General features: G+C 35.6%; 6 protein-coding genes across 8 annotated transcripts in view; 3 read left to right on the top strand and 3 right to left on the bottom strand.

Annotated features, from left to right (window-relative positions):
- LOC129797635 (cytochrome P450 6A1-like) overlaps positions 1 to 23,747 on the top strand; it is a 690,618-nt gene that overhangs the window by 477,729 nt on the left and 189,142 nt on the right. The gene's annotated exons all lie outside the window — the stretch shown is intronic.
- LOC129797630 (cytochrome P450 6a9-like) overlaps positions 1 to 23,747 on the top strand; it is a 667,408-nt gene that overhangs the window by 454,519 nt on the left and 189,142 nt on the right. The window lies entirely within an intron of this gene.
- Positions 159 to 19,561, bottom strand: LOC129797480 (zinc finger protein 436). The gene is made up of 7 exons (XM_055840107.1): positions 19,444 to 19,561; positions 18,710 to 18,973; positions 3,621 to 3,950; positions 2,993 to 3,550; positions 1,856 to 2,052; positions 1,331 to 1,455; positions 159 to 1,208 (listed from the first exon to the last, which is right to left on the bottom strand). The coding sequence occupies exons 2-7, from the start codon at positions 18,965 to 18,967 to the stop codon at positions 391 to 393; spliced, it is 2,286 nt and encodes a 761-aa protein (XP_055696082.1). The 5' UTR covers positions 18,968 to 18,973; positions 19,444 to 19,561; the 3' UTR covers positions 159 to 390.
- LOC129797785 (vesicle transport through interaction with t-SNAREs homolog 1B) lies at positions 19,579 to 20,579 on the bottom strand. The gene is made up of 2 exons (XM_055840629.1): positions 20,345 to 20,579; positions 19,579 to 19,984 (listed from the first exon to the last, which is right to left on the bottom strand). The coding sequence occupies exons 1-2, from the start codon at positions 20,474 to 20,476 to the stop codon at positions 19,778 to 19,780; spliced, it is 339 nt and encodes a 112-aa protein (XP_055696604.1). The 5' UTR covers positions 20,477 to 20,579; the 3' UTR covers positions 19,579 to 19,777.
- On the bottom strand, positions 20,740 to 21,739 carry LOC129797719 (uncharacterized). The gene has a single exon (XM_055840545.1). It carries the CDS (start codon positions 21,668 to 21,670, stop codon positions 20,939 to 20,941), a length of 732 nt encoding a protein of 243 aa, XP_055696520.1. The 5' UTR covers positions 21,671 to 21,739; the 3' UTR covers positions 20,740 to 20,938.
- LOC129797794 (mitochondrial import inner membrane translocase subunit Tim13-like) lies at positions 23,036 to 23,624 on the top strand. Its single transcript, XM_055840639.1, has 3 exons — positions 23,036 to 23,206; positions 23,275 to 23,343; positions 23,410 to 23,624. The coding sequence occupies exons 1-3, from the start codon at positions 23,111 to 23,113 to the stop codon at positions 23,506 to 23,508; spliced, it is 264 nt and encodes an 87-aa protein (XP_055696614.1). The 5' UTR covers positions 23,036 to 23,110; the 3' UTR covers positions 23,509 to 23,624.

Raw genomic sequence — 23,747 nt, 5'->3', positions numbered from 1 at the left:
CAATCGATTTTTTTGTGAAATTTCGTTTCATTATTTTAAAATATTTTATTACTTTTAATAGTTCAAACAATTTTAAACTTAAAATTAAGATATTCAATAATACTTAAGCTAAATCCTTTACTCAATAATTCAAAGGAAAAAAATACGTAAAATATTGCTCCTTATATTTTCTAATAAAAATTCAATAATAAAGAAAAAAATATGTCCTCCCACACTATAAAAAAGAATATTATCAAAAAAAAATCCTTAATCATTAATCCCTTGAACCTTTCGGAAGCTAAAGTGATAGATACTAAATTAGTTTTTAGAAAATATTGTAAAAACTAGTACTTTCAAACCTTAACTCGAATAGGATCCTTTACAATAATTACTCGTTAAAAAATTCTTAGCTTAGGAAGAGCCCTTTGCCAGTTTAAGAACTTTTTTGATAACTTCATCCACAGTGTGATTGTTGAGCATTGACTTGATCACATCATTCTCAATCACAACTGTGAATAGAATCTTTGCATTTTCGCGCATTTTGGATGTGTAGTCCACACAATCTGTGTAGTCTGATGGTGTATGCCCACATTGCCGAATGAGGGCGCTCAGGACATTCTCAACTGGCTCATCTGGCCATCCGAGATTCTTGAGTGTGTCTGCATTAATGAGGGTACTGAGGAGTTTTGTAATACTCTCCTTGAGAGCTTCATCACTCATGAAGATACTCTCATCGCTCAGTTCATCTTTCACATCTGCCCGCTTTGCTACCTTCCTCTGAGCCCTTTGCTTCCTTTGCGATGTTGCTACTCTCCGTTCTTTTGGCTTATCTTCCACCTTTATGATTGTCTGATCTTCATCATTCCCCTCTTCATTGTAGGGAATAACTTCGAGTGTTTCCTGTGTTGCGATTTCGGGAACTTCTTCAATTATATACGTTGTCCCATCGAAGTCATCGTCCTCATTGGCAAAGACAATTGGGACATTCTCAATGACAACCCCAAGCTCCCGAATACGATCATTAATCTTCTTCTTTTCTGCATTTATGAGAATCTCCTCGACGGCACTTCGATGCTTTGACTTCATATGACGCAACAAGCAGTCCACGCGAATGAAGACCTTTCCGCACTCACTGCATGCTGACGGTTCAACTGGCTGATGGATATGCAGGTGTGAGTTGAGGGCTGTCCTCGTGGTGAATCTCTTGTTGCATGTCTCACAAATGTAGTCTGAAAATAAAATTATTTTTCCAAAGAAAATTCATTCAGTGGAAAATTTTAATATTTCATTCTTTTTTCTCTTTTCCTTTCACGTCTTCAAGGTCACCCCAATAATTGGCCATTAAACTTACTCTTTATCCCATTGTGCATCTCCATGTGACGAACGAGCTCCTCCTTCCTCAAATACGTCCTACCACATTCAGCACATTCAAATGGTGTTTGACCTTCGTGCGTGTATTTTATGTGCGATACAAGCCTTTTGGAGGTAAGTATAAAAAGGAAAAGAAAATGTGGACATGATATTAATATTCATGCGGGGAAAATCCACAGACGAAAAGGTATATAATGGAGAAAAATCCAATGAATTGTCAGAAGAAATTGAGACAAATTGGGGAGATTTCTCAGGTAGATATCGCCATAATAAATGGCTTTTAAATATATTTTCCTTTATTGATTTTCTTTGGAATCTCATTAACAAAATTAACGGTTTTGTACAGATTCGTGGCAAAAATAGCAGGAAGATGATTCCATTCTAACTCATTCCGTTGAATATGGAGTTTTAAAAAAAAAAAGTTAGAACCATTCAGAATTTAACATTTTAGCCTTATTAAATTAAAGGAAAATCAATAGATGACTAATGGAAAATTTAAACTCACCTTGCTTTTCGATTGAAGGACTTCTTGCAGTATTTACACTGAAATCCATGCTCGCCCGTGTGATGGAACATGTGGGCACGCAATTGGGTGGCCTGAATGAAGCTGTTGCCGCAGATATCGCACTTGTGGGGTCGATCACCCGTGTGAATTTTCACGTGACGATTTAGCGTCTCCTTGGCGGAAAATCGAGCAGAGCACTGCAGAAATTCATTAATAAAAATGATTGGATTGTTTTTAAATTAATTTTAAAAATGTACGGGTAAGCTGACCAAGCTTACGGGAGCTGTGTTTCTTTCAGTGTACCAATTTTGTGAGAGCAAACTAGAACGCGAATTAATTTAAATACGCGCAAAGTCGGGAGAAGTTGAAAAGTCATCCCCCAAGAAATCTTTAAAACGCCATATCTCGGGAACGGCTCCATAGATTTTCGATTTTGAGCTATCGTTGGAAAGGTCTTAACCTCAACTATAACATATTAAAATATGAAGTAAATCGATAATGGCGTTTTCGAGATATCGAAAACTCATCGAAAATTTTGTTTTCGATTTTTGGCCCCCTAGCGGTCACTTTTGAAACTTCGAATGTTCTAGAGAGTTATAGGGTTTGTTGAGAGCTTTCATTTGACCCTGGGTTGATCAAAATCGGTCAAGCCGTTTTCGAGTTATGGTCGATTTTCGATGAAAATTTGTGGCGGCCATATTGGCTAAACGGCTTGACCGATTTTCGAAAATGAGGTATCGTTGGAAAGCTCTTGATGGCCCCTACAACATATCAAAATTTCAGATTTTTAGCTATTACAGGGGCTGAGATATAGCGAAAACAAAATTTTGAGGTTATTCAAAATGGCGGACTGGGGGGTGGGGGGTAAAATCTGACGTTATAATCGGACGTCTTCCAGTCGACTTTTAAACTTTGCCGTTTACCGCAAGTCTCTATCTATTACCGTTCTCTTGCAATTTAAGTTTATAATCCGGACGGACGGCCGGCCGGACAAAAAATTTTTTGGCACATACGTTTTTTGGAATGTAGGGACCCTAATTCGTGCTCATCCCAAGTTTGAGCCCGATCTGACGACTTTCGATTTTGCTCGGTACACAAAAGCTGTGTCTGAAAGAAACACAGCTAAAATAGTCTAACCGTTTTGCATTCGTAGGGTTTCTCGCCTGTATGCATCCTACGGTGCTTCCGTAGTGCCCCATTCGATGGGAAAGATTTGGGGCAGAGATCACAGGCAAAGGGTCGCTCCCCTGTGTGCGTACGAATGTGAATATTCAGCAGAGATAACCCGTAGAAGGCTTTCTCACAGTGTGGGCATTGATAGTCCTTTCGACGCAGTGTCTGCCCCATATGACCCCTGAGGTGCTCCCTTAGATTATCAATCCGTGAAAATACTTTTCCACACACTTCGCATGGAAGCTCCACCTTGGGGCGCGCACGATCACATCCTGTGTGCGTCAAATGGCGCTCCAAGTGGTATTTACGCGTAAAATCTTTGCCACACTTCTGGCACGAGAAGGGTTTGCCAGTCTTGTGGGCTTCAATGTGCAAATCAAGGATTTCTTGATTTGGACACGTAGCCTTGCACAAGGTGCATGGGAAGTATGTTATAGGAGAGTGGAGCATTGATATGTGTTTAGCCAAATTCTTGTGTCCTTTAAAGGATTTCGGGCACTGCTTACATTTTATGTGACCCATCTGTTAGAAAATCCCAAAAATTAAATTGTTAAAAGCTTTCTAAAATCTTGGTTAAAAAAAATTAACTCACATGAGCTGAGGCGAGATCTTCATCGCAGCAGTAGCACAATTTCTTCGAGACATTCTTCCCTTTCTCTCGGGGAACTTTCTTGGCTCGGACCTTCTTTGGGGATTCCTTTTTCGGCGGAAGAGGTTTCTTGAAGACAGATGGCGTTATTTGATAATTTTCGACTGTGATACTGTTATCATCTTCCTCCTTAACCTGAACCACATCAAATCCTTGAGAGTCCTCATTCAGCATTGAATCATCTGCAGAATCCTCATCTTTTTGACTTGCTTCATCTTCCTGGTAGTTATCGTAGTCTACGGAACGGCATCGTTCAAGATGATTTTTAAGGGCCTAAAAGAGTTTACTGGTCAAGCGATGTGTCAAGCAAGGATGTATCTACAACGCTGAGGCTTGCTTTGAGTAGTAATTAACCTTAATTTGATTAAAATTGGAAGTCGTTGTCGAGTATAAAAAAACACTCAGCCATTTTGGATTCTGGCTGAGAGAAGTTTAATAATTCGGAGAAAATTTATGTAGGTCTAGGTCTAACTTTCTTATAGAATTCTTTGGTACGAAATGAAGTTGGACTGCGCTTTTTAAATTACATCATCAATCTCAAATCCGTTTGTACCATTAAATTCTACTACTAATAATTTACAAAATGATAGATTCTCAGCGTGCGATTAGAATTTTAAAAGTCAAAAAATTATTATAATTTAATGTCTTGCTATGAATTTCACCACTAGAGGGCCTGGCCTTAGACAGGGGACCTACATTAGCGTGTTCAGTCTCGAAAAATATGTAGTTAGGTCAATTCATGGCAAAAGACTGCAGGCAGTGCTAGAAACTTGAAAATTGGCATAAATGTTCCTTAGGGCATATAAAGGAAGGAAAATTAGTGCGGTTTGGTTTCGTCCGCTAAAAAGCATATGGCGGCCAATTTTCAAAATGGCGTCCTTTTGAGCTACATATAATGTAATCTAAAGTTTGTCGTAGGTGGCTGAAATTTTAGTATGTTATAGCTGGCATCAAGACCTTTCCAACTAATTAATATCAATTTTCATAAAAATGCAAAGTAAAATATATATAAAACTGCAAAGTTAAATATATATAAAACTGCAAAGTAAAATATATATAAAACTGCAAAGTAAAATATATATAAAACTGCAAAGTTAAATATATATAAAACTGTAAAGTTGAATATTGCATAGATGGAACAGTATAAAGCGAATGTACGGTAAGTAAAACTTACAGGCTGTGATTCTTTCTTTGTCAGTGAAATGTGCAAAATTGGGTGAATGGGCTGAAATTAAGGAAAGGTTAAATTCTAAGGAAAGACTGACTCGCGCGATGGCTGTGATTCGGGCGCGCGAGTAAGTCTTTCCTCAGAATTTAACCTTTCCTTAATTTCAGCCCATTCACCCAATTTTGCACATTTCACTGACAAAGAAAGAATCACAGCCTGTAAGTTTTACTTACCGTACATTCGCTTTATACTGTTCCATCTATGCAATATTCAACTTTACAGTTTTATATATATTTAACTTTGCAGTTTTATATATATTTTACTTTGCAGTTTTATATATATTTTACTTTGCAGTTTTATATATATTTAACTTTGCAGTTTTATATATATTTTACTTTGCAGATTTATATATATATTTTACTTTGCAGTTTTATATATATTTAACTTTGCAATTATATATATTTATCTTTGCAGTGTATATATAAACGCCCCGCTACGCGGGGCGCAGGAAGTATTTTGCAATTATATATTTCACTTTGCAGTTTATATAAAAACGCCCCGCTACGCGGGGCGCAGATTTATAATGAAGTACTTTTGAAGTTACTTTTCATAGAAAACATCAGTTGTTAAATTCAAAGTCGTCAGATCATTCTTATAAACCTTTTAAAACAAAAATTTTTAGCAAAATGTTCAAACTTTTTATTAATTTTACATGTTAAATATAATAAAAAGTTCCCCCTGCCGCGTCTGCCACTTATTCTTGAAAAGAATGAGCGCCCAGGTTCTACCAACGAGGAGGTGCGGACAGAAGTTGAATAAGAGAGGCTATATGTGTCGCGTCTTATTCCATTAAGAACCCAAAAACTGGAAAGAAAAATATTATTAAAAATATTCACAACAAAATATTACAGAAAAACTTGCCTTAAAATTCGTATGCCTGCCCGTTGATCTGCGTTGCTTGTAGATGCTGGTTGAGGCCGTTGAGGTCGTTGAGATAGCCTGTTTGTCTAATAAAAGAAATTAACTACATATTATGTTATTTTATCTATATTGTAGGAAAAGGAGTTATTACTCTATTTTCCAAAATATCTTTTATGTGTCTTCTCATCTTTTTGACATCATATCTTTGTTGGCATGGGTCTTTGCCTAACACGTAACTGACCGCATTTGCCATAGCAAAAATGCCACACATGATATAGTCTGGCTGACTCATTACTTTCTTAATTTTAATGTGATTAGAAATCGGTTGTAAATAGGGATGCAATTTTTTCAAAAAATTTAGGGCCTGATCATTAATTGTTGAGCCGTTCATTGAATCATAATAATCTATTGTATTGACACCGTTATATATCGCGAGGGTAAAATGTCCTATGAAATTAGATTCTCGTCCAGAAGTAAGTATTATTTGAATGTGTTTTCTATTGGGACGAATTATAGGGCATTTGTCTGTATTGTGGGCTACAAAGTCAAGATTAACGTTTTTAAATTCAGGATATTTTTCGGTGAGAATATGCATGAAACGGTATATATGAAGTGAACTTGCATATGTGGAGTCTAAACTTATATCTTCAGTTCTCCATAGTTCAAGTAAAATGTCAGGTTGGTCAACAGGTTTTTCTGGACTTTTGTCTTTGACTATTTTCTTAGTAGTAGATGGAGAAGAAATATTTTGGGGCTCTTTGACAATTTCGGGGGGTGGCAAAGAATCCGGCGTATGAGATTTAGGAGGTGATTTTGAAATAACTTTTTCTGGTTTCTTTGGATCAGGCGTATGGGGTTTAGGAGGTGATTTTGAAATCGGCGTATACGCTTTAGAAGGTGACTTTGGAATAAATGTTTCGGGTTTCTTTTCATCGACTATGCAATAAACGGGACGATGATCAGAGAAATAACTATCATAAATTCCGACTGAGCAATTTTCATTTGGAATATTGCTTATAACGACATCTAACTGACTGTCATATTTGGTCGTAGTTTCATGAGAATCTAATTTAGATTCCAACTGAAACTTTGCAATAAAGCTTAAAAATTTCTTATTTACGTTATCCGCATGAATATTGAAATTAAAATCACCTGTTAAGATAATTTTTGAATTCTTAGGAATTTTTGAAAAAACATTTTCAAATGAATTTGCGAAAACATCGAAAGGTACTTTAGGTGATTTGTATCCAGAAATGACATAAAATTGATTTCCGTAATCTAAAACGAATAAGCTTAAAGTGTATTTCTTCTCATGATCAATTTTTAAGTCTTCTGCTAATACTTTAACTTTCGACCTATCTTCATTTTTGACCAAACATAAAAGGCCTCCAATATTCTGTATCTCATTGTCTTGTCTGTATAAGGTAAAGTAACCCTTGAAACTTGGAATTGAATAAGATTGAAACGTTTTAGTTTCAGAGAATATTAAAATATTGAAGCATTTATACCATGAATCGGTATCAATATCTTTGAAATGTTTATGCAAGGATACGATATTGTGGTAACAAATTTTAATCTTTTTCCGATCTACTTTACGAACATCTTCAAAAATGTCTTTTAATGGTTTTTTTGTTCGTAAATTATGGATTTCATTAATGATTCGTTGTCCTACGTGTGAAATTTGTCGTGGGTAAAATGTACCAATTATATATAAACCGTTTAATGACGTTACTCTACTCAGTGCTACGTACATCATGCACAAGCTAATATTTTCTTGTTTAGTAAGATCAATACATATTGATTGATACGTTTGGCCCTGACTCTTATGCATTGTTATAGCCTCCGCAGGCATAATAGGAAATTGTACCCTTGATACTGTAGTGGTACCACCGCTATGTAATTGAAAACTGAAATTGCACTTTTCAAGTGGAACTAAATTTTCATTTAGATTATTTGTCTTTAAATAATTTTGGTAGCGACTTTCCTTATTGAGTTTCTTACCAACTCTGTCTTCTAAAAATTCTAACCATAATAGAGATATATTCTTCTTTGAGTCAAAAGTTATGTGACGGAGTATTCCGCAAGCTCCATTTACTAAGCCGTCTTCTACATCTATATTCTTAATTACCATATATTTAATTCCTAGTTTCAAATGCAAAGTGTAGACGGCACCTGCACTTTTATTGGTATCTCTAGTTTGAAGGTCTTTTAATATTTTATCCGTTTTCTTATCGCTTATAGATTTGGACTTTTTACTAGTAACTACTTTATCTTTTGCTATCGATGTGTGCAATTCTCCTGGAAATTCTGAAATTTTCCTTTCATTGTACGCGTCAACATTTGCACGTGTGGCAAATAATCTAATAGCTTCTAATGGAACGTCCTTTGCACTCTTAACCGTTCTAGATCTAATTAAATTTATATCTTTCTGTGTCATTTTTCCGATTGCCATATTATTTAATGCTATTGTGAAATCTAAATCACCCTTTTGGCGCATTATTTCATTTAATTCAAAATACTTGAATTCTTCCCAAAGAGGATTGATATCTAAAATATTAATGCTACTTTTAGTCGGTGCACGAAATATTGAAACATCTCCAACAGGAGCTATTTGATTGAGATCTCCTACAACGATAACTGATTTACCACCAAAGCTTTGATTTACTCCAAAAATTTGTTTTGATCTTTGATTCATTTTTAAAAACATATTTGAACCAACCATTGAAACTTCGTCAACTATAATAAGGTCAACGTCTCTAAGTTCACAACGAATTGAGTTAGCAACATCTTCTGAGAGACGATCAGTATTGACAGGATTTTGTGTATTGGGGAGCGCGAAAGCTAAATGAATGGTCATACCATTTATTAGAAAGGCTGCCATGCCACTAGGAGCACAAAGTAATACTTTCATAGTACCTGGATTACTATTGGGTAAATTATCAAAGTGGTGTGTTATTAATTGATATAAGCAGTTTATTACGCGAGTTTTACCTACACCAGCTGATCCTGATAGAAATATACGAATTGGCAATTTATTAGAAGTGAAACACTTGTATATATGCATTACGATTTGCCTCTGACGTTCATTAAGAGATTGCATTTTTAAGCATAAATCATCTTTGGTTATTCTAACGGGGGAAACATATTTTCTGGGTTTATTATCACCGGGTTTATCATCTTTGGGTATGGGATCAACTTCTTGTGATTTCGATACAGGTTTGTTTATATCAGTTTCTTCATCGCTTTGGACATCACGAACTTTACCTATAGCTTCTATTATTTCTTCTTCAGATACAAAGTTATACTTATCGCGCACTAATTTTATCGCTTCTAAGTTCTTCAAATAAAGTTGCTTGCAATCAGCATCTTCAATTTCGATCTTTTCGTCTCTAAATGGCAAATACAAGAGACATTGAAAACGGTAATAATTTTCTTCATCTTTAAGTTTATCATATGGTTTAAATCTGACTATTTTGGAACGAATTCTCATACTTATATCTGTTTCATCGTCACTATCATCCTCTTCTTTACTTCTCTTAACTTCAGTATAATCTGCCGCATATTCAATCAAAGTTATATTATTTAATTCAGACTTTCTCTTCTGATATTTGAGAATAATATCTTCGGCAAATATATCAGTGGAATCTGGGGGTAAATTTTTCAATTGTTTCGTCTGTTTCAACATTCTAGCCCTTTCGTTAATTGGCCTAGTATTGATATATATATTTGATCTACTACATCGACTCATAGGAAGTGATAAGCAATAATAAGAAGCTTCTTGAGCACCTACTAATTTAGCATTTAGAAGTCCACTTGCATATTTTCGCATTCGTTCTTCTAAGGTATAATTCTTATTTACTTTAATTTCTGCTGATATATCTTTTAAAATTTTCGCAAGACCAGAGTCTGCTTTTGTTACGTAATCGACAACATATTTGGCTAAAGCAAAGACTTCTAAAACGGGTTGAATATCCATATTGGATTCCGTATAATTTAAAATATCTTCATTATACGCATTTATATTGACTTCCCTACTGGTACGTTTAAGGAACAAACGGGGACGTTTAATATGAGCTCTAATAGCTAATATATATTTCTCTCTAGTAATATTAAGTTTAAATAATAAATCTTCAAAAGACATATCGACATATTTCTTCGAAAAATTTTGAACTTCATTGTCAATCTGTTGATAGATTTCATTTAAAGTTTTACGATTGTGTAATTTTCTCTCTTCTTCGTTAAGGGGCAAAAGAATTTCTGTTTTATCCATTGGTGGATGTGGAATATTAAAACGACACCTTTTCCGTTTGCCTTTGTAGCAAGTTTCGGAATGTCTATGCATTTGTCTCTTAATTAAGGGATATTTAATTGGATCTTTATACCTGCATGTAACAAATTTATCTATAAATTTAATAACGCCTTCAAATGTGTCAGGATTTTCTGGGTCAAACTCGGGAAAATCTTTACACCATAGAAGCATATGAATATGAGGGCTTCCTCTCATTTGAAATTCTACTCTTTGGAAATAATCAATTACGAAATTGTCTTCAAATGGACCACATTTCTGAATTTGGTCTTCACCTACTTTGACTGTTTTACTTGGATCAATTGTTAGCATTTTCATTAAATTCTTTGATTTGTTTTCAAAATATCTAACACACGTAATAGGGTCATTTTGAATCATTTTGGTCCTATCGGCCTTTTCAAGGTTCATACTTTCTAGGAAACTTATGTTTTTATTTAAATTTTCAGCTAAATTTTGCAATAGCTCTGGGCAATGCATTTCGGAACATGTTATTGTGAGAAATAAATGTGGTTTTCCTAATTGTCTAATCATGGAAAGAATTATGTTTTGCTTCTCTATAAAATAGGCTGGAGTTAAAGGATTGGCCTTAAGAAATCTATATCCATCATCAATTCCAACGAGTTTATCGACTTTTGTTGGGTTAAGAGCATCACCTGCAGTAACATTCTTAACATTTTTGGATTTTCGTAAACATATATTGACAGTACTAGAAACAGAATTTCGCAATTTTATATTAGCGCAATATAAAACTTTTTTGGGAATACGACATCGAGGGTCTTTTCTACGAAGTTCTGACTTGACACGTTGGTGATAGAAAATTTTATTAATTTTGTAAGTTTGTCCGCAATAAATTTTTGGAAAGGATAGTTCTTCTAGATTTTTATGGGTATCAAAATAGACAGGTTTCTTTCCTTGACCAGGGGCCATAATACAAATTTTACTAGCCGCGGCTTCATATGCATCAAGATCTAAAAGCATAACATCTTCGTTCGGTAAATTATCGTCATCATCAAAAATGTCTACAAGGGGATCTTTATTTTCGTCTTTCTCACTTTTAATCTTTTTATTGGGTTGTGATAAAGGCTTTTCTTCTTTAATTTTATTTGTAAAAGTAAAAGTTTCTGGGAATTCAAAACTAATATTATCTTCAAAATCATCATTTTCGCGTTTTCTCTTCTTAGGGCTTTCTGGAATTTCTTCAATTTCCATTAAAATATTATATACGACATTACTATTATTTTCATCAATTTGGGACGTTGAAACTATAGGGAACATTGTTACATTTCCGGTATTTAACATATTATATAAATGATTTCTCATTTCTTCAATTTTATAGCAAAGATTACTGGGGTCAATGTTATTAAGCAATGCTACACTATTCGCAATGGCATGAACACCACATGAATAACTATCATTCTGCTGAAATGTTTTCATGAATTTAATTGCATCTTTCTTCTTCATTGTTGTAGGGTACATTTTCTTTAAAAATTTAATGCAATCCTCATTAAGTGATTTCCAATCTAAAGAATCGTATACGTAAATAGTTTTGTCTTTATGTACTGTTGTTACCCAATGACCTATTTTATTATCACCTTTGGGTTCTAAAAACAAAATTTGAACGTTTCTTCTATTTCGACCTTTTGCCTTAACATGCTTGAGTCCCATATCACAAATATAAAAAGTTGGAAACATGTGGTTGTTCTTATATAATTTATTTATAATTTCGATAAATCGTTCAGTATGGTCACTATTTACGTAAATTTCGGAATTGCGAACATCTTGAATGTTCCATTTAGCATCTGGTTTAAATGAAGATGGTTGTGAATTATCTTTACCAGATAAAGTAAATATTTCGGGGGGAATTTCTTTCTTTTCGGGACTAACAACTTTATCATCACCTTTTGGTTCGTCTTTAACTTGATCTTCTGGATCAACTATAAAAGAAATTTCTATATCTCCGATATCTTTTAAATAATTCGGATCAACCGTAATACCTTCAGATATATAAAGAGGGGTTGTAACTAAATAGTTAATAGCTTCTAATACTTTTCTAATTCGTACCGTTTCGAACATATAATGACTCTTGTAGTCTTCGTGTCTCTTTAATTTAACTTGAACTGTATTCATATTATCAAATCTTCGCGGTAAAACTTTGACCATGTCATTTATTTCAACGGGAATATGAACGACGCTACCTTTTAAGCCTTTCTGGGGATTTAACGCATATTTCTTTAACTCTCGAATTTCCATGAAATTTATTATAGGTGCTACCATTCTCTCTTCTAATTCACTTAAATCTTTGAGGCAATCAGGAATTTCGGGAAAAGCTAAGCCGTTTTTAATTGCAAGGGTGGGCAATCTATTTCTATTTAAATAAGTGTGACACGTAGTGCAACAATACTTTGAAATTTTGAGGAAATCTTCAAGGTCAGATTTATTCTTATACTTGCATTTATTAATATTTAATTCTTTGACGTTGTGTCTGAAAAATTTTCCTTCGCAACATCCGCAAATATAACTTGTGACTTGTTTTCGTTTATCAAAAAATTCTAAAATGGTACGATTTTTATCTTTCATCTTTTTAACTTTTAATTTAAAATTTTTATTTCCTAATTTCTTGTAATTATAATTAACTTTAATTTTTAGGGACCGCTTTAATTTGTCTCGAAACATTAGAATTTGATTTTCGAATTTTGTTTGATCGACGGAAGAATATTTAGCCTTCAGTGACTTTTCAATTCGTTTATCTATAAAATTATTAGGTTTCACTTTTACTTGAGGGGTCTTATTCTTACATTCCTGCATTCTAATCTTCCTAAGTAAATTCTCCTTTCTTCGGAATTTTGGATCTTTACGTTTTAAAATGTTTCTCATCTTTCTATCTTTATTTTCAGAAAATTTTTTGTTTATGTTTGTTCTCTCAATTTTATGTCTCTCCTTTCGCTTAACATTATCAATAGATTTAATCACGGGATCTTGTCTTTCAATTTTACGCTTTTCCCTTCGCTTAACGTTTTCAAGGGATTTAATCACGGGATCTTGCCTTTCAATTTTACGTTTTTCTCTTCGCTTAACGTTTTCAAGAGATTTAATCGCGGAATCTTGCCTTTCAAGTCTATGTCTAACTTTTCGCCTAACGTTTTCAAGGGATTTTATCGCGGGATCTAGTCTTTCAATTTTGCGTAGCTCTTTTCGCTTAACGTTTTCAAGGGACTTTATCGCGGGATCTAGTCTTTCAATTTTATGTCTAATTTTTCGTTCTAAGTTTTCCACTTCTCTATTTGATGAAATAAGTCGTTCTTTTTCATGCAATTTTCGACGCCTTTCATTGTCAATATCTTTAAAAAATTTGCTTTGAGATCTTAATATTTTATTATATAATTTATTGTACTCACGCTTTTTATCCGAAATTGACTGCACAACTTTATCAGTATTTAATGGACTTAAAGTCGTTTCCTTAAATTCACTTTGTACTTTTGCGTTTATTAACTCACTGGTATCTAAATTATTGTCTGTATTGTCATCTAATTGGACATGAATAGGTGTTATTGCAAAAGGTACCTGGCCGTTAAATGCAAGATTTCCATGAAGAAAATTATATTTTAAAATATTATATAGAGAAGTAATATTTGCATAAGCACATAAAATTGATGTACCGTTGTTAATAAATTGGCCAAAATTTCCTCGGGAATGACTATCGAAGTAATAATATAAATTGTTAATTTTAAATATTGCAATGGATAGCAAATTACACGTAATTATGCCGTGTGTGAATTTATCGAAAAATTTGTGGAGTGCTGTTTCAAAAATTGAATTTTGATCATTACCAAATATTTGACCTTGCAAACCGATCATTGCTTCATTGAATTCGTAGCCATTAAATTCTTGTTCAAGCGTAATGTTGATCTTAATGTTTTTAATTTGAAATTTTGTGTATACTTGTTCAACAGTTAAGTAATTACTAGCGGAAGGATTATTAGAACGTGAAGTTAAATAAAGGTCATTGCCTGTTAAAAGAATGTCATCTAATGTATTTGTCAACCAACCGGAAATAGGTATCACATGAGTATAAGCAATTGCTGCAACTGAATTGGCTGTGCATTGATTATTATTAGAAAATGGACCAAAAAGTGTTATGTTATCTTGATTGTGAGAACCGTGAACGAAAATATGGGGTTTGATTATTCCGAACTGTATGTAATAAGATTCATTTTTCGCGACTTTCTTCTTCTTCTTAGTAAAACCGGCACCGTATTGTTTTGGCCGTTCATGAAATAAATTTTGAAAATTTGAATTTTCAACAGTAAAAGAAATTGGATTTGGTATGGGCGCAGCGGGTGCCACGACCTTTTCTCCTGACCTTCGACCTTCGGTCTTGATCAGGGCGACTTCGGAGCTATGGTCAAGCCATGCCACGGATCCAGCCCTCCCAGAACAGCCCTGTAAAATTTATTTTTTCAGTATCACGAAAAGAAATTCTACTCATAATTCATTTACGTCCCTTCATGAATAAGCCTCATAAATAAAAATTCAAAATTAAATTGATTCAAGTAAAGCTCTCTGAGAGTTTTCCATTTTAATTTTTATTTATAAATTTTCTCCAAGAAATGGAATTAAATCAAACAACTGGCGCCATGGGTGGCCGGAAGAGTAGATATGACTTGACAAATGTATTTATTTGTGTTTATTTTTAAAAATTTATGCTCAATTAGTGTTTTTTGTGCTTAATTACGCTACTTTATTGTAGAACAATTTTCAATGAAAGCAAATAAATCAGCCAAAATTCAGTGATCTAAAAAAGTAATTTTTTGGACAAAAACTAAAAAACATAACTATTTTCAGGTGAATTATTTAATTTTTTCAGTCTTGAAAAAATAGTATGAAAAAAATTAAAATGAAAAATTTTCAGAGACTTTAATCAATTTAATTAAAAGAAGTAAATGGAAAAACATAAAAAGTTACCACAATTAAAAGTTCTTTCAACGGATTTTCACGGGATTTCCCACACAAATACCACGCATACCAATTCTGTACCAAAATAACGTAACGGAAAATTTGAATATGAATTTTTTTAAATTTTGGCATAACGTTTGTTTAAGCGTCACAAATACTTGCATGATTGATTGCAATTTTTTCTCAAAAAGCCGCGAGATTTCACACAAAATAACTTCTTCTGATAAATTTATGCCAAACACAATGAAAACTTAATCAAATCAAACGGAAAAGCTTAAAAATTTCCATATTTTCAACGGATTTCCCACACAAATGCCACGCGTACCAATTCTGTACCAAAATAACGTAACGGAAAATTTGAATATGAAACTTTTTAAATTTTGGCATAACGTTTTTTAAGCGTCACAAAACTTGCATGATTGATGGCAATTTTTTTTCCTCAAAACACCGCAAGTTTTCACACAAAATAACTTTTTCCGATAATTTATGCCAAACACAATGTAAACTTAATCAAATCAAACGAAAAAGCTTAAAAATTTTCATATTTTCAACGGATTTCACACACAAATGCGACGCGTACCAATTCTGTGCCAAAATTATGTCACGGAAAATTTGAATAAAAAAACTTTAAATTTTGGCATAACGTTCTTTAAGCGTCACAAAATACTTGCATGATTGATTGCAACTTCTTCACAAAAAAATAATTTTTTCCGATAATTTATGCCAAACACAATGATAAACACTATTTTCACGAATGAAAGAAACACGGCATTTAATGATTTTGAAGGGAAACGTAAATGAACTTTGAGCATTGTCCACGCACTTTTAGAAAGAATTTTCAAAGGACTTACATCACTGTCGTGGGAGGACACGCCTGACGCTTTGGCGGCCTCACGTCCGAGGGCGCGCCCCCTGTCCCGTCGGCTGCTTGCTGTGGCCCTCCATGCGTCTGGTCCTCCCGTTGAGACGCTGATGTCCTAAGATCTCTGAAAATAAAGAAAGAAAAGAAAAAGAAAAATTAAAAAGCGGCGGCCCTGTGAGAGAAAGAAAGAAAACACTAAAAGCACTCCCGACGCGACGCGATTAATTTAATTCTCTCTTCCTATCACAAATTTACACCAATCTTCTCAAAAAATCTAATCCTAATCAGCAAATGAATGAAAAATGAATGAAAAGTCAATGAAAATCAAAGAAAAATCAATGAAAATCAATGAAAAATCACTAAAAATTGCCCGATTTGCTTAGCACGACGCACTTGCTTTTGCAATTGGCAACAGACTGAGCGATCATCTGGTACGGCGACATGGCGTACCCTCGTCGAGCCGTTGGGCATTTAAATTTGAATTTGGTGTCACACACACAGTCGTTTGATCTTACACTGGGCGTGGCTTCTCGCACACTTAAACTTGGCTCACTCACACAAATCACATGAAATATTCAAAAAATTCAAAGGTTAAAAAATTTATAGGCGGAATAAATGAAATAACGCGGCATCAAAAAAAAATTCCACGAAATTTTACAAATAATTTTCCTAAATTTTCGGAGCAATGTTTTACCACATTTGCTAAAAATTGAAAAAGCTTAAAAATTAATCGTGTATTTTTTCAGTAATTTATCTTTAATGAAATTTTCATAAAATTTTATGGTTTCGCGAAATCTTTCATGTGTGCTTGATAAAATCACCAAAATATGACATATTAACTTTAAAACGCGATATCTCCGGAACGGCTACATAGATTTTCTTCATTTTTGGCATGGTGATAGATATTATAATCAACTATAACATATCTAAATATGAAGCAATTCTATAAAGCGGTGCTCGAGATATTCATCGAAAACTCATCGAAAATTTTGTTTTCGATTTTAGCGCCACTTGCGGTCATTTTTTGAACTTGCGATGTTCCGAGCAGTTGTAGGGCTCGTTAATATCTTTCATTTGAGCCCGAGTTGATCAAAATCGGTCAAGCCGTTCTCGAGTTATGGCCGATTTTCGATGAAAAATTGTGACAGCCATATTGGCTAAACGGCTTGGCCGATTTTTGAAAATAAGGTATCGCTGGAAATCGCTTCGTAGATCCATTGAAATCTACCACCAATTCATGGACTACGATGGGCGATCAGAGCCGGACGATCATTAGATCTCTAGGCTACCTCTGTACCTGCCATGCAACATTTATCGTTCGTCAACTGTGTTTCTACAATGTGGAACGTCACTAAGTGTTAATTGTATACCCTGACTTTTGAAGGGTACTTTTAACTATTTATTTGTGACGTCCTATTTATTACTATTTTAGCATTTTAAAACCGTGACCAATTGACAATAACGAGCTGTGATACCCCATCTGTGATATCACCTGTGATAATTATCTGTGATAATTAAATAGTAGCATGGTAGGCCGAAGACGCGACCTTGGAGGACACAGAAAAAGGCCCCTATCAGGTGGTAAGGGTAAGGCAAAGAGATATGTGTGGGGAAACTAAAAGACACACATATGGGGTAACAAACAAAGCCTACCCTAAAAGACATCGGCAACCGGGCCGCAAGAAACCGGCAAGTCCAGACCAGTGCCATTGCCTGGTCTGCAGTAAATCTTGATGGCCCCTACAACATATCAAAATTTCAGACCTCTAGCTATAATAGGCACTGAGATAGAGCGTAAACAAAATTTAGGGGTGTTCCAAAATGGCGGACGCGGGGGTGGGGGGGAGGATTTGACCTTATAATCGGATGTCTTCCACCCGATATATGAACTTTGCCGTTGACCGCAAGTCTCTATCTATCACCGTTCTCTCGCAATTTAGCGTTATACTCCGGCCGGCCGGACGGCCGGACGGACGGCCGGCCGGAAAGATTTTTGGCGCATACGTTTTTTGGAATGTGGGGACCCTAATTCGTGCTCATCCCAAGTTTGAGCCCGATCTGACGACTTTGGATTTTAGAGTGTACACAGAAGCTGTGCTTCTTTGAAGAAAGAATCACAGCTAAAAAAGCATGAATGTGTTTTCATTTTTGAATCACAAAAATTTCAGTGACGTATGAAACACAAATTTCAGCCATCTACGACAAACTTTAGATTACATTATAGCTCAAAAGGACGCCATTTTGAAAATTGGCCGCCATATGCTTTTTAGCGGACGAAACCAAACCGCACTCATTTTCCTTCCTTTATATCCCCTAAGGAACATTTATGCCAATTTTCAAGTTTCTAGCACTGCCTGCAGTCTTTTGCCATGAATTGACCTAACTAATGGGAATGCCGACAATTTGAGGCTAGGTCATTTCCTTGATCGTCTTGTCTTCGAGGATTCTAGGTCTCATGCCCTCTCTTTATAGTGGATACTCAAGTAGTAGATGAGCAACCTGGCTTGCTGCGTTTTTAATTATTAGGCGCTTTATTATGTGACTCGGTGAGCTTTTCCTGTATGTCAAGAACATGTAAGTCACTTTAACAAAGTTAACTGCTTCAACTTTATATATAGAGTGGTTAAGATAAGATGGACCGTTCTTATGGGCTAATCCTATAAAAGTGTCATTGTTATCATGACACGATGCTTGAAACTCGGCTAATTGTTAGAGTTTCAGTCCGATTACAGGAAAGGCAGGAAGTAATATTTCCCAACGATCTCAATATTAGATGATTAGCACTTGTACTATATACTGACTAATAATTAAGAGATCCTTACAGATAGGGATCTGTAGATTTTTCCGCACTTCCCACAAACATGTTCCACCACCGTTTCCTCATGCAGATCAACCAGAAGATGATTTGGATCATTTACAGCTGGACTCGGGGGTTCACTGGAGAGTTCAAGATACTGCGAATCCTGCGTATCCTGAGAATTCTCATCCATCTCCATACACTCAATCTCATTGTTCTCGTTGATCTTTACGCTGATCACGGAAGTTTTGCGAGTAACCTTCCTGCGTCCCCTCGAACTCATTTTAAGCTGAAAGAATTTGCAGAAAAAATCATTATTTAGGATTCATTTGCGCGTTGTTGCTCCTAGTTTTAGCCTTGCCGGAGGACTGAGGAGGATATTTAGCAATCATTCGGGAACTTCTTCATTACCAAATCATCCAAATTCAGGGGCAAATGTACTCGAGGGGTCAAAAATTATCAATTGACGTGGAATTTAGGAGCAATTTACACAGCTGCGTTTACAATGAAGCATAACCCTCTTGTTTCGCTTAAGAAATTGACCGAAAAACTCTCCGACTGTTGTGAATTCAATGCTTCGTTGTAAACTCTTCCGGAAATGTGATGGCGTTCCTCCACATAAAAATGTCACGATCAACTTGTTGCATATTTTGGGCGATTTTACTGCATTTTCCCAATGAAAAGTATTGGGAAAGTTACCCGTGACCTATCTAGCAAGGATTCATGGGGAAATATCGAAGGAAAATTGGATTTTCTTACCGTATTTTGGATGTAAAACTGAGCCCCTAAAAGCACGATCTACTTTCCCCGACTGTCGCGCCTCGTGACGGTCAAAAAGTCAAATAATCCACTGAAAGGCGTGAAAAAATTCTCAAAGAAAAAAAAATTTGTAAGTCAGATTTTTCTTAAAATGCGCATTTATATTGAAATATTAAACAAATCCAATACAATAGAAATTTTCATAAAAAGACAATGCTGATAACGTTGGAATTGATAAGTTATCTAAAAAAAAAGAAGAAAACAATAAGATCCTCGGCATACATTTGGGCGCATCCTGGCTGTGAAAACTTCACAGAAAATTTTTTTTCAGGATTCATTTGATGAACTTTATGAAGACTAATCCACCAAGGATAAAAACTTCCAGGATAATGATTAAAATGAGCGTGAGTTTGTTGTACAAAACATTCTTCTGCATCGCCTTGAGCACTGCCCTTGACTTGGAAAGTCCTTCATTTGTATTCTGTAAGCCCCTTTGGCTTCTCAGCAGACTTTCTCGTTGCTCCCCTAACTCGGACACAATCTACCGGAAAGAAAAGGAGACAGATTATCAAGTAAAAACAAGGGGATGGTTTAACCTCATTTTCAGTGAAGAAAAGTCACTTTTTGTTGAACAAAATGTATGAGGAATTCTCGAATCTCGCCCAATCTCGACCGATTCCCGAGAAACACTTTAACTTTTTTTATATTAATAATGTTATTTCGATGATGAGAAGGGATCAACCGAGAGCTAATTAAATGTACTTTCGATTGCAAGTGGAATTGTGCAAATTGATCGCATATTTTGATCGGAAGAACCTGCTGCCTCACTAAAAGTACTGATTTCTCGGGGTTGGGCATCCCCTTGAGTAAAAATAAAGAAAATCTCATGAAAGTTCCTTACTTCCGTGCCAATTTGCTCTGTTTCAATGGCAACAATGTTGGATCTTGCTAAACTCGCTGAAGTTCGCTCCAATACGGCTCTGCCCTCGAGGACAGTGCGTCTGTTGTGATCCTCCCAATCATAGTTGGCCATTTTTAGGTAAAACTCGCGATTAATTTGTGTTAAAATTGCATTTCTTGGGGACTTTTCTGATCAAAACAAACTTTTCTTTCACTAATTGACAAACCCCAGCTGACTCACCTCAGTTACCTGAAGTTGGCTGCGGTTTTGTCAAAAATTTAAAGGGAACTGTGATTAAGCCTGTGGTTAGACCTTTTTAGCTCCTCTTGGTAAAAATTCTCAAGTTTTCCAGGGTTCTAATAAGCTGCAAGGATAATAAAAAATCAATATTTTGCGATTTAATTGTCAGTTATAATTACTCGCCATCTTTATAAGATACTACAGCTTTTATTTGTTTAATGATCAACATCATCGTAGAAAAACTTGCTTTCTTGTTATACTATGTTCATAAAGTCAAATTTACAAAATTTTTTGAGATCTTTTTGAGATTTTCTTCTATTTCCTTTTGCCTATCCTTCATTTTTTCCAGTAGGTTTATTCTGATGGTGTGTTATCACGTTCATTCTTCTTGAGTTTGGCATTTTCATTGGAGTACCTATGAAACAATTTTCCCTGCGGACACTTTGTGCCAGACATTGAGCGTGGCAGGAAGTAAGTTCTCTCAACTTCCGATGGAAAAGCCTTTACAATGTCCTTTGCATAGTAACTCATCTGTTCGAGGCTCATTTTGCGATCTTTCGCCATGTGATGGTCCACAATAATATGGCAAATCTGTGCTTGCTCTGAATTTGTTAGCATACAATTCTTATCGTATGCATTGAGAATCTTAATGCCCTTGTGGGTACCCCGTAGAAGGTCTCGCACATCCAAATGCTTGGGGTTTGCAGTAGCAGGTACACTACTATCAGATTCCCAGGAACATCTCCGTGGTTGAGATATTTTTAGTTCAAAATCTTTAATAGTTTCCGGTTTTTGTCTGTCGCTTGTTGTTGATGCATTTGTGTCAGGATGATCGTCAAAGCCATTGTGCTCTCGCCATTTCTTCAAACTCTTCCTGAACAGGATTTTCTCGCCCAGCATACTATCATCCTTGAAAACAATCTCAGTATCTTCTGCAGTCATGTATATCAAGTGCTCCAGGGTGCTGATTCCACAGTACAGCAGCCGGTCGACTGTTCTCTGCTGGAGTCCCCAAGAATGATAAATCCTCGTTGCATCCGCTTTGTATTCTGGATCCACAAAATACAATTCGTTATTCTGGGTCATGATCTTTCTTTTCTGTACTCTATGGTCTAGCTATGTTTCTGTAATTGCTGTAAAGGCCAGAGAAGCCGCTGATTTTAAAGAAACTCATAAGTTTACGTCTGTTTTGTCACAATGACGGAGGGGAAGCACATGCCGGTGTGATGCGTTGATGTTATGTGAGTTTATGCCACAATGTAAGTTGAACTATGTGCTGATCTTTGATTCATCAGTTGACTGATGTTATTTGATTAATTTAAAATGTTTAAAGTTTGTTTCTTTCTCTAGTTGTACTTATAATAAAAAGAAAATACTTTTCCATAACTCATGGTGTTTTACTTTAAATTTTGAACGAATTTTGAATTTATAAAGATTTCTTACGCATCTAAAGAGAAGCTCCAGTGGTAAAGAGAGCTAAAGCGCCACTCAATACCACCCATCACTGGGGTTGTGGGTTCGATTCCCGCAGCGGTTCGCCGTTTCTGGCCTGGCGCTTCCTTCCCTTTCTTTCCTTTCTACTCCACAGCTATTCCTTTCCTGCTCGGACGACTGCTGCCCCCAACGGGATGGAGCCAACATCAATATCAGCACCATCTGCGAGACGGAAGGGCAACAAGTAGACAGAGTCCCATAGTCGTGTGCCGGTCAATCAGCGATAATGTGCAGCCGCATACAGTAAGTGCCTGCGTTTGCGGAACTTCCTATATACATATATGGGACGGAGCCAAAGATGAACAGAGCGGTCTGGTGGCGGAGGGACAACGCTGGTAAAAAACCGATCTACACTGTGTGGCCTGCCGAACGAACACCAGTGCCCAGCGTCTAGTGCTGAATGATTGCGGAACTTCCCGTGCAGTCGCCACCGACGGGACTCTCCCCCTACAAAATCTACATTGTAACAAAAACATTGTAATTGAGTAGGAATAAAGGGGATGCACAATAGGCCCACATGGGCCGCAGTGCACAAGGAGATGTAAGTCTCCGGGCCCCACTTAGCGTAAAGTAAAGTAAGTAAGTACGCATCTAAAGAACTAAGCCAACATAACCTCGATTTTTTACAACTTTGAGGGAATAAGCAGTAAACACCAATTTAGTCTTAAATACAATTAAAACAAATTTAAACAAAAAATAGTACCTTTAAATGCAGCTCCTAACGTGTTTTTCCTCTCAAGGATAAGGATATTTCTGCTTGCGGATCTTGAGAAAAAAAAACTTTCTTGAAAAAAAAATCACTTAAATTCATAGTTGAATTTTCACTAAAATTATTAGAACTAGAAAAATTCAAATCAAGCTCGCATAGAGATTAGTTCCAATCATGTTTAGTTTTTCGATCGATTACAATATTTGTGATTTTTTCTTCTTGCCACTGATATGGAATACCAACTAAAATGATGAAATAAGAAAAAAATTGTGACATTTCCCAGCCGGATTTTCAGGGAGAGAAAATCTTTTTATTCCTCAAAAATGGACACGAGCAGCTTATCGGCATCACAGAAGGATGACCTGATGGATCAGGTGAAACAGCAAGTAGCTGTTGCCCATGCACAGGAACTCCTTGGAGTAAGATTTCAAGAAAATACCGATTTCAAGGCAAAAACATAACCACAATGTCCTTTTATTTCCTACAGAAAATGACTGAAAAATGCTTTAGGAAGTGTGTTAATAAGCCAGGAACTTCCCTAGATTCCTCAGAACAAGTAAGAATTTATCCTTTAATTTTAAAAGGTAAATTTTTCTTTATTTTCATGGGTTTTTCTTTCCAGAAATGCATTGCTATGTGCATGGATCGCTATATGGACTCATGGAACCTAATTTCCCGCACCTACGCTTCAAGACTACAGAGGGAAAGAAGCAATATGTAATTAAGAGCCTAGAAAACGGACGAATTTTCCCAAAGAAAATGTTAGCTGGTTCATTTTTTGCATTTTCTTTCTGTATCATTTATTATAGTAAATACAAATCGTTGCATAATGGTAAACACGTTGTACTAAATTTTTTTTAGTACAAATCGTAAAGGGATTGTACTTTCCGTTCTAATTCAAATTCTGATCGTTGCCTCATCTGTAAACTCTTGTAGTCAGAGCTATTTTGTTGTTAATAT

The sequence above is a fragment of the Lutzomyia longipalpis genome, chromosome 1 (genome assembly GCF_024334085.1).
Source record: "Lutzomyia longipalpis isolate SR_M1_2022 chromosome 1, ASM2433408v1".
NCBI classification, from domain to species: domain Eukaryota; kingdom Metazoa; phylum Arthropoda; class Insecta; order Diptera; family Psychodidae; genus Lutzomyia; species Lutzomyia longipalpis.
The sequence above is the reverse complement of the archived record's forward strand: the minus strand, read 5'-3'. Positions and strand labels throughout refer to the sequence as shown.